The sequence below is a fragment of the Myxine glutinosa genome, chromosome 10 (genome assembly GCF_964187855.1).
Source record: "Myxine glutinosa chromosome 10, kmMyxGlut1.1, whole genome shotgun sequence".
Classification (NCBI taxonomy): domain Eukaryota; kingdom Metazoa; phylum Chordata; class Myxini; order Myxiniformes; family Myxinidae; genus Myxine; species Myxine glutinosa.
Genome location: NC_136270.1, coordinates 71,837,302 through 71,848,039, shown reverse-complemented (window position 1 = coordinate 71,848,039; position 10,738 = coordinate 71,837,302). Strand labels below are relative to the sequence as shown.

The following is a 10,738-nucleotide window of genomic DNA, read 5'->3' as shown; positions in this document are numbered from 1 at the left end:
AGAGGGCTAAGGGCGTGGCAATAAAACCCATTGTGTGAAGCCCCCCACCAGCAGTTTGGGGAGAGGTGAGCTTGTGCGTTGAGTTATTTGAGAGGCGCTTGTTGAGAGAGTTACGAGTTCTGAGAGAAGACGCGCATGAACCCAGCTATAAGCGCTCTTACCAAATTGGACGCTCGGTTGAGCTTGAGGCCTAGCCTCTATTGGGTTATGCGAGTGATAGCGTGCCGGTAACTAAACGCGCTGTGGAAAACTGCCAAGCCGGCGAGACGCGTACATTTCCCTCCTGCCTGCTGTGCCCTTTGTTCGAGAGACGCGCTTCAAGGATCCCTTCCACGGCCTGCTTGCCTTCATCGTGGGACGTGCTGTGACCGTGGAGAGCCACGTCGGGCGGGGCCGTTCCTGGACGACCAAGGCAGCGCGTGAACATCAACCTGCCTGCATTTCCCCTTTGTGAGTGTGATCGGGCCCATGTCTGGGATTAATATAAGTCTGATTAAGGCTGCTCTGTGTCTCTGTGCTTCTACCGACCTGTACATATAAGTGTAAATAATAATTAAATCATGTTCTTCCTTTATTCGACCGTCTCGTCCCTTCCATCATTGACTAAGCGTGGTACAAATAGAACCGCTCTAATCGGGTTCCAATACCAACGGTAACTGCACGGACCATGTGGTACGCAATCCGCTCGGTGTACCCAAATTACACGTGGCTCGTGCGAGGCTTGCTTCCCCGCTTCCGCGGCGGCGCAGGTATTTAGGTACGTGCGAGAATTGTCCCGAAACCCTACCTTGCGTTTGCCCGGGAGGGGCGTTTCAAGTCTCGGTTGCGCCGACCCAAGAAGAACAAGGGGCTTAATCTCCCCTTGGTAAGGGTAGGAAGGGCGGCGGAAAACCATAACAATATATATATATATGTACATATACATTTACATATACATATACAACAACAAAAACACAACCGGCATTTTAAGGCCATTTTCCCTGCAAGAGCGGGGGTTAGCCCCATGACAATCTTCTCCAAATTGTCATGGTTCTATTTTTGAGGCAATGGTTTTATGGCCGGATGCCCTTCCTGACGCCAACCCTTTGAGTCGCCTCTTACGACACGCAGGGATACGGTGTACCTATTCTAAACCGGGGTACACACCGGTTACTAAGAAGACCTGTTGGTTGAAAGCTTGTCAAAAATAAAAGATCGACCATCTTGAAGCTATGTCCGCTACTTATTTAATTTCTTCCGATTATTTAATGCAAATGAGGCACCCTACTCGTATTGTGGAGCTTCTGCTATTTCACATTTTCATATATAAATATATATATATATATATATATATATATATATATATATATATATATATATATATATATATATATATGTATATTTATATATATATATTTATATATGTATATTTATATATATATATATTTATATATGTATATTTATATATATATATTTATATATGTATATTTATATATATATATATTTATATATGTATATTTATATATATATATTTATATATGTATATTTATATATATATATTTATATATATATATATATATATATATATATATATATTTATATATATATATATATATATTTATATATACTAGGGCATGCCCGTACTATATATATATCTAAAAGTATATCCCCCCCCCTCTATTTACATGCAATGGTTTGGTCCAAAGCGAACGGCTTGCGAGTACGGTGACAATCCCCCCCCCCCTCTATTTACATGAAATGGTTTGGTCCAAAGCGAACGGCTTGCGAGTACGGTGACAATCCCCCCCCCTCTATTTACATGAAATGGTTTGGTCCAAAGCGAACGGCTTGCGAGTACGGTGACAATCCCCCCCCTCTATTTACATGAAATGGTTTGGTCCAAAGCTAACGGCTTGCGGAGTTTGGTAAAGAAATCGCCATCGCGTGCACAAATGCGCAGGAAAGCGAATGAATCGCAAATTAGTTTTAATTAGTTTTAAAACATAGTTTAACGCCCGAGCGAGTTTAACGCAATCGCAAATCGCATCGCAAAGCGAAAGAATCGCAAATTAGTTTTAATTAGTTTTAAAACATAGTTTAACGCCAACATAGCGCCAACATAGTTTGCCGACGGGAAATAAATGAATACGCTCTCAAATGTGCCATCCGAGGCAGAGTCTGTTCGCCACGTTCGGCACACGTGATAGCTCGCTGCTCTCTGATTGGTTGAATCGTTTTTTGGACATAGCTCGGTAACTACTTCTGCGATTAATTTAAAACCTTGAAAAGGCACATCCTCGGGTCCCCAGCAATATACCTGGCAAGTTTCAAGTATATCGGACCGGTAGTTGTCGAGAAACAGCGGTCACAGACAAACATACATACATACATACAAACATACATACAAACATACACACAGAGATTAGTGGAATTATAGATAGATATATATATATTTATATATATATATATATTTATATATATATATATATATATATATATATATATATATATATATATTTATATATATATATATATATATATATATATATATATATATATATATATATACATATATATATATATATATATATATATATATACATATATATATATATATACATATATATATATATATATATATATATATATATATATATATATATATATATATATATATATATATATATATATATATATATATATATATATACACGTATATACATATATAACCATGATTAAAAATTTGACTGAAGGTATTGCAAGAGCCTCAACAGTTACATATATAACCATGATTAAAAATTTGACTGAAGGTATTGCAAGAGCCTCAACAGTGTTTTGATTTTATTATTTAACCAATGTCACCAGGCCCATCTCTCAGGATTTGTCTCTGTCCCGTCACTTGGACGCCTGCTTTGGCACTGACAACCGCGTATCACACCTCGAACACGTAGAGGCAAAACTGAGTCTGTCGTTTAGTCGTCGAGGAGACCTCGCCATCTACCTCACAAGTCCAGCTGGGACGAAATCTACCCTCCTCGCCCCAAGGTGAGAGTTTGTCTGATTGATCCAGTATATTAACCATCTACTTGAAATAGTCTCACTTTGATTAAATGTGCTTGATCCTGCCACTTACCTGGTTCATATAGCAATTCAACCTTAATGTACATGTTGGATGAACACGCATTTTTATGATATTGACTGCCAACAATGATTTGTACTTGCAAAGTTTTCTGCTTTCTTCTGCAAATCAAGTGGAACTTGTGATGGTCTTTATATTTATCCCTCGTTTTGTTTACTAATCGCGTTCTACTAAAGTCACCTTTTGCTTTAATATTTAAATGCTCATTTTCGTATAAACAATACCTTATCACTCCCAAATAAGTCTGGTTTGGTTTACTCTGTGGTGATTATTGTGCTTTGGCACATTGTTGGAGCATTGCCATTTGACTACGCACCATCCAAACGTTCATCTGGGGAGGTCTCAGTTTAAGACATGTTGGGTCTGAATTACACATGATGCACACCTGAAAATGAACATCTTCTTCTTCCTTTTTTGGACGTCAATGGTTTTTCCATTTTTTGGGGGGAATAACTTTCAAAGTAGAAATTTTAAACGTGTATTTTTAACACATTTTCTTTTCATGTTTGTTAAGAAAATGTGAGTAAAGCTCTTGCAGGTTGCAGTATTGTTTTGTTCACGACAATTTGGTCAGTTGGCGTTACTCGCGCAGTAAGAACGGCATATGGTGTGCCATTACCGAGTCTTGCTGTGAAGGAACACTGTAATCATGAAATTTTGACACCAGTACGACTCGAGTTTTTGGACGTGCAGCGGTACCGTACCTCCTATTTGATTGGTGATTTCCCTCCGGATTGTGTGCGTTAGTCAATGGGAATCTGGCAGATAACAGTGCCTTTTTTCGTTCCTGGTTCAGGCTGTACAAACAGAGCTGATAATCTTTCCTTAAAAGGAATGGCCTGCTTGTGTTGCAGCCAAACGATGACATTTTGGTCGGTGGGTTTTGGAAAAGGCACACGCACTGTGCTGCAATAGCGTGCGACACACTTGAAGTACCGTTTCGGGGTCGTCCGCCATTTCCAAAAATTATATTAATCGGATTGTCTTAATGTTTGAAATCTTTTTAACAAGCTTTGTTTGGCATACAGTCCAGGCTCGTGGAGGAAGTAGAACATGGAACGGATCAGGACTCGACAGAACAAAAGGAACAGCAGAAGGGGGAAACGCACAACAGCAGCGATGAGGGACTTTGAAGATAAGGCATGTGAGGGAGAACGGGGACTAGGGGAGGTTTGGGGGAGGGGTGCATAAGACAGATACAGAAGAAAACTCGCACGAAGACAAAAAGCTGGAAATTTGGAAGGAGGTAGGCTTGGGGAGTGAGTGGAGTTGGGCTGATGGGGGTAAAAAAAAATCATGGTTTTGAATAGGGGATCATCTGAGATGGGGGGGGGGGCAGCTCTCTTAAATATCTTGAGGGAAAAATGGGATTGAAGAGAATGTGGACGTTTATTCCACAGGTGGGGGGGGGGGGGGGCAAAAAAAATCGGAAAAAATGGCGAGGTGAGCAGTGATTCTAGATTTGGGGAGTTTTTTTTTGTTTTTTTTTTTTGTATACAGAATCGAGGCTCGTGTAAGAGCAAACACGTTGAACATGAAAACATGCACAGACACATATAACATGCAATGAAGGGAGCTGGAGACGAGAGGGGGAGAGAGGGAAGCGCACAAGCACAACAACAGGAGAGAACGGACGTCGGTAGATCTGTGGAAGAGGAAGGGCTGGGGGGGGGGGGAGGGAGGGGTACATGGTATAAAGCAAATTAACACTTCTATGAATTTCAGGAAATAAGTTGGGGATTGGAAGAGGTGGATTTGGGGTGTTTTAACGGGGGTAGAAAAGATCAAGTTTTTGGATGGGGGAAGATAAGAGATGGTGGTGAACAGCTGTTTTAAAGACCTGGAGGGAGGAGTGGGATTGAAGAGAGTGTGGGAGTTTGTTCCAGAGTCGGGAGAAAAGAGGAATGAAAGTGTGAAGGTGAGCAGAAAGTGTTGATTTTGGCAGTTTCACCAGCAGAGGGTTGCTGGCAGATATTGTGCATCCTGCAGGAATATTTGGGGGACAGAGCACAGACAGAGCAGGGGGAGCTAGGCCAGAGAGGACGTGGTAGAAGACAGAGACCACCAACCTGTGTGTGATGTGAAAGTGATAGGCCCATGGACTCTTGAAAGTGATAGGCCCATGGACTCTTGAAAGTGATAGGCTTCATCACTAGATATTCCAATGATCTTGAAAGCCTTGGTTTCCATGCTATCAAGCTGAGCAAGGTGTAGGGCAGGGAGGGACACCTGCCCAGGTGAGAAGTACTCCATCAAACTGTGGATAAAAGTTCAGGTGTACCAAGGCACGACTTTGTTTGACAAAGGATGGCGATTGGCTTTCGAGGCCAGCTTTGAAATGTGGTTTGCCCAGGAAAGTGCATCTCACCATGATCAGATTGTGGCATAATGGTTAGAGCACCCGCTCGAGATTTGGAAGGTTGCCCTTTTTCATTCTGACCCTGGCGGAGTCATACCAAAAACTTTAAAAATTAAAATTAAAAAAAACATGTATGTGCTGTTTCCTTGCTCGGCACTCAGCATTCAAAGGATATAACATGGATAAACCCCATGGGAGGAAAAATCCACAGGAAGGAGGAAAGTCCAACTTGATTGCCTCTGGTACTCAGAAAAAGTGACGTTGTCATGAACGATGGTGCAGCTGATACCCAGAATGCTAGTAAGTGAAGTCACTTCCCCCAAGCTCAGTTGCTGTGTTTTTCTGGAGGTGTCTGTGCGTGCTCATGCATCTGCTTTACACCTGACAACAACCTCGCCTGTTGAATGTTGCGTTGCTATGCGTGGTAAATTGAAATATCAAGTTATTCAATCACTCGAGCCCTTTCTGACCTGAAACTGCCCTTTTAGACCCAAGGACTACTCGACAGAAGGCTTCACTAACTGGGCGTTCATGACAACGCACAATTGGGATGAGAATCCTGTTGGGACTTGGATACTCACGATAGACAACGTGGGCCCATCTTGGAACTCTGGTGGGTATGTGAAAGTAGATGCTTACGTTGAGGTTTGACGTGCAGGGTTTTGGTTAACACGGTACTTAAAGTTGATACGGATGGAAGGATTGAAGTTTTAGTTGTCGTCGCCGTTTAAGTTCGTCATCGTGCCCACGGACGCGAGATGTTTCTGTTGAAAGTTTCTTGGTGCCATTTATTCCCACACAGGCCTAGTATATTGGTGTCTATTGTGGCCATACACTGAGGGAACGATGATTAGGGAAAATAAAGTTGCTTATGATTTCTGATCTCCAACACCTTTTATTTTGTGGGGGGGGGGGGGGGGAAGAAAGGTGTGTGTGTGTGTGTATATATATATATATATGTGTGTGTGCACGTGCATGCTTTAGTACCCCCCCCCCCCCCTCTCTGGTGGCAGGTGGTATTGTTTTTTTTGTTGTTGTTTTTTTTATGTTAAAGGCTCCAGGCACGGATTTGTATAGCCCTCAATGAGGCCAGGCCTTCAATAAAAGAGAAGAAAAGTGAATGATGAAAAGTGCATGATGTTTGTGAGAAAGATATTAAAGCTGGTCCGGTAGCTATAGTTTTGAGTGAGACAGTGAGTAAGACCAGCAATCCTGACACGGAGAGTGTAAGATGGTTCTGGGCACCACTTTAACGCTCCTAAGTCAGAACGGTAGTACCACCCTCGGCGGTTGCTGTTTACACCCTACTACCCATAAATATTATATCTTTCTTATTACAGCTTCCTTTATCTTTGTAATATAATGGAACCTCCTCAAAATTTTGATGTTATGGTCAATAAAGTTTCTTTCAAAAATTATGAAGTGCATTTCTCAGAGTGTGCCGGAGCAACTTGCCTGGTGAAGGTGAGCTCTATGAGAAGGTGAGAACGGAACTCTCATCCTCGAGGTGGGAGTGCCCACTAGTTGATTGCAATACTGCATTGTTTGCCTGTGATGGTCCGGGATATTGAATTTGCCTTAACCTGTTAAAAACTATTTTTGTAGCATGTTTTCCTTCGCTACCCTGCACCCCCAAACCACCATCCTTCTCCTGCTTTCTGATGCTTTATAGTGTTCACCCGTTTGACTATCATCGGAGCACATAGCTCATTGCAGGTTCAAATGGCATTTCCTGTGTTGATTTGTCCATTGTTTCCCAATTCCCTTGTAATTAATGCAAGTCCGCTCAGGCATCCACATCCTTAGTTGGTGATGTTTGTTCAAGTTCTATAATCAACATGAAGCCTGTCACAACAGAGACTACCACCACACCTTTATTTTTCGTGGAACTTTAACTTCAAATGCAACTTTTTATGCAGCTCGCGATGCAGAACTTATCAAATGGGTTTAAAATAATAATACAACATCCCTTTCCCTTGACATCCCAACTTTGAGGCATAAGCCAAACGTGTCTAATTGAATCCAAATAATGCTCTCACCTGTCTCTCAGGAGAGTTGAAGGACCTGAAGTTAATCTTTTATGGCACCTGTCCTTCATGCTCATCTGACCTCGGCGTGCCCACAGTCCCAACCAGCGTGGCTTGCCGTGAGAAAAACCCTGCAGGCTTGTGTGTCGGTGAGTTTGCATTGTTGCACTTTAGCTCACCTTTTCGGTGCTAAGTGCACACCTATTGCAATGTTTACACCGTTTTCTCTCTTATTGCAAGCTCTCTTGATTATTTTTGGAATGCAGTGAAAATAAACAACTTGGGGGAAGGAAGGAGTGGGTAGGGGCTGACTCTGGGGATACTCGCAAAATAGTTCTGTTAAAAATATTTTTGTTTATTTATTTGGTTATTTTTTTAACTAACATATTGGCTTTACATCTTTCTGGAAGCACTTCTTCATGTATTCTTCATTTGGTTTCATTTGGTATTCACCTCGATCTCCTTTCCTCTGTCTGCCCCCAACTCACCACAGCTTGCAAACCTCCAGTTATTCTCTTCCATAATGCCTGTGTTGAGCGCTGTCCTGATGCTTACTACAGCAAAATTATGGATCCTATAAACAAAGGGAAGAAATCAAACTCGACCACTCAACCTAACCTAGCCTGCATGCCATGTCATGTGGCCTGCGCGTCGTGTTGGGGTCCATCTGACACCCACTGCTTCAAGTGTGCGCCTCACGCGCATCTCAACCTGCTTGGCAGTGTATGTGTGCGCCAATCCCAGGTCAGCCGTGCCACGGCGTCTCAGGCAGAGCTACAGGCATTCCTGGGACGCCAAGAGTTCTCGGTGAAGCAATTGGTGACCCTCGGCTGCATTGCAATCCTCCTTGTGTTCCTCGGAGTGTTCGGCACGCTGCAGTGGTACACGAGACGAGCGAGGCGCAAAAGAGGCGTTGTGTTCGGGCTTCACAAGGATGGGTTAAACTCCATGACCTACAAATGGCCTGAAAGAAGGCCTTGCCGTTCTTGGACGGGTGTTGGAGAGGAAGATGAAGAGGGAGATCGAGAGAGCGGTGCCGAGTGTGATAGCGAGACAGGTGCCTTTATTCGCAATTAATGCCTGAATCACCCCTTTTCCCTCTTCCGTTTCCTTCCCTAAATCCCGTTCCTTTCCTCTTCTGTTTGTCTTATTTGTTACTTACAATTTATTGCTCTGTTTGATCTGATGGCCTCGCTGTTTATATGGGTGGAACACCAAGATCACACGAGCACAAATGGGTTCACCTCCTAGGGAAGTCCTTGTTTTCTTCTTTTTTTTTTTCTTAATAAAGACTATTCCATAGACTCTAGCAGGGTGTGGAAATTTAATTCCCAGTATTTTCCTTAAAATACTGGCATTTGTGTGTAATGAATTTGCCGTGTATAATAGACTTTGTGATTATTTAATTCTTTAAATTCTTACCGTTTTTATTGAGGCTGATGTCATCTATGCTGAGGGTTCTACTGGTTTTTATACGAATGCAATTGAAGTTTCAAAATTTTATCCTCTATTTAGTCATTGCAGTAAATAAACTTCACCAAAGCATCTCGTGGTCATTGTGCATGTACCTGGATCTTTTCTGGTAGTTCTTAACTCATTGCTCTTGAATACTTCTGCCACTGAAGGTGGATGGAAGTTGTTTTCACCCCTGTCTGCCTGTCTCTGCTTGTTTAAGTCTGTCTGTGAGCAGGATATCTGAAAGTTCAGCCAAAACCTGGTGGGCAGGTTGGGTGTGTGACAAGGACGAACTCATTCTATTTTGGTGGAGATCTTGATCCGGATACTAGAATCTTCTTGATTGGTTCTTCACCATTGAGATATGGGGCGAAAAACTATATTTAGCATGATATTTCAAAAAGCTGTAGATGGATTATGACAACTTGGAGGAAGAGGTTAGGTGAGAAGACAAGTAATTCGATTTTGGTTTTGGTCCGGATGTAGATCCCACCTATCATTGCGATACAAAACGTAAACTGTTCCGCCTGGCGGAGGTATATGCACTTCACTGAGTGCGTTCTCGTTTGTTTTTTAAATGCCACTATTGATGTCCCGCTCTTTGGAGATTAACATTCCAAGTTAATGTCCCCACTAAAAAACTGGTGCCTTTTTCCAGACTTTTGATACGTTCATGCAGTTGATCTACAAGCAAATAGGCACAAGCTTGTGTCCCTCCCCACTCCATACTCTCCTCCTCATGCCTTCATTTTCTCCAAAACTTTTCCAAGCTTGCTTGCTCCAAAACTCGTCTATCTTTCTCTTTAGTATCTTCCTAGCATCAAAACAGGCTTTGGATTTTAAGATTTATTTCAAATTCTACTTTGTTTCAAAATCAAAACAATTAATTGTGGGTGTTTGTATCAGGCCTTGAATACCATTGTCGAACGAAATCCTCCGATTGTTTATCCTGACTTGATTGTGAGGCCTGGCAGAGCTTGCTCGGAAATAAAGCGGAGCCAGATGTTGTTTTGGAAATTGCTGGAATTCCAGAGTGCAAGCAAATTTGGAGTGCTTATTGGACGTGGTTTGGTGGTGGGAGGTCGAAGTGGCAGCTTGTCTGGACCGGATTGTGTTTTTTTGCCAAGAAGCCAAAGTTCAGACACCAAACGGGGGCGAGAGGGGAACGCAAAAGGTGGGAACACGTACTCGATGTGTTTCTATTTCATGATGGTTTTGAGTCGGAGCTACAGAGACCCACCCTCCCTCACTTGGCCTTCAGTCAATTTGTGAGTACTTGGAGAAGAAGAATAACATTGTTCAAATAGATTTATAAAGTGCACGTCTTTGTTCAACTGCAGGAAGAGATGACGCAATGCAGTCGAGACACTGTGCCATTTCCAGACTTTGGACATTATTTTTAACCACAGTTTGGCATGAGCAATCTTCAAGTTACAACATGTTCTTGCCGATAGACTCTTGGATCCTAAAGTCGAAGGCAGATGTGCAATCCCAATGCGATATCTGGGGGAAGATGAAGCAATTAGGGCAGTTTCCTTTGTGCATCAAAGTTGTACCATCTTTAAAGTAAACTAATGCACAAGCCGAAGTTTTGAGGTCAAACTCTTGACCTCGGATACTAAAGTAACCAAAACACCATGTTTTGAGGTTGTGCATGTGAGCTTGTGTGGGATGCTGGCATTTTATGCTCGGTCCTGGTTAAGTACAAATATGAGGTTTTAAAGTAGGGCCTTTCAACTTTAAACACTGTGGAGCTTGTTCTGCTAGCCTGCCGATTGA

General features: G+C 42.3%; 1 protein-coding gene across 1 annotated transcript in view; it reads left to right on the top strand.

Annotated features, from left to right (window-relative positions):
* LOC137434111 (furin) overlaps window positions 1-9,049 on the top strand; it is a 116,781-nt gene extending 107,732 nt beyond the window's left edge. The window contains exons 12-15 of the mRNA XM_068126792.2: window positions 2,845-3,024; window positions 5,966-6,090; window positions 7,528-7,653; window positions 7,998-9,049. Coding sequence (XP_067982893.1) covers window positions 2,845-3,024; window positions 5,966-6,090; window positions 7,528-7,653; window positions 7,998-8,581 — 1,015 coding nt within the window. The 3' untranslated portion in view covers window positions 8,582-9,049. The remainder of the gene's footprint in view (window positions 1-2,844; window positions 3,025-5,965; window positions 6,091-7,527; window positions 7,654-7,997) is intronic.
* The last annotated feature ends 1,689 nt before the right edge of the window (window positions 9,050-10,738 follow it).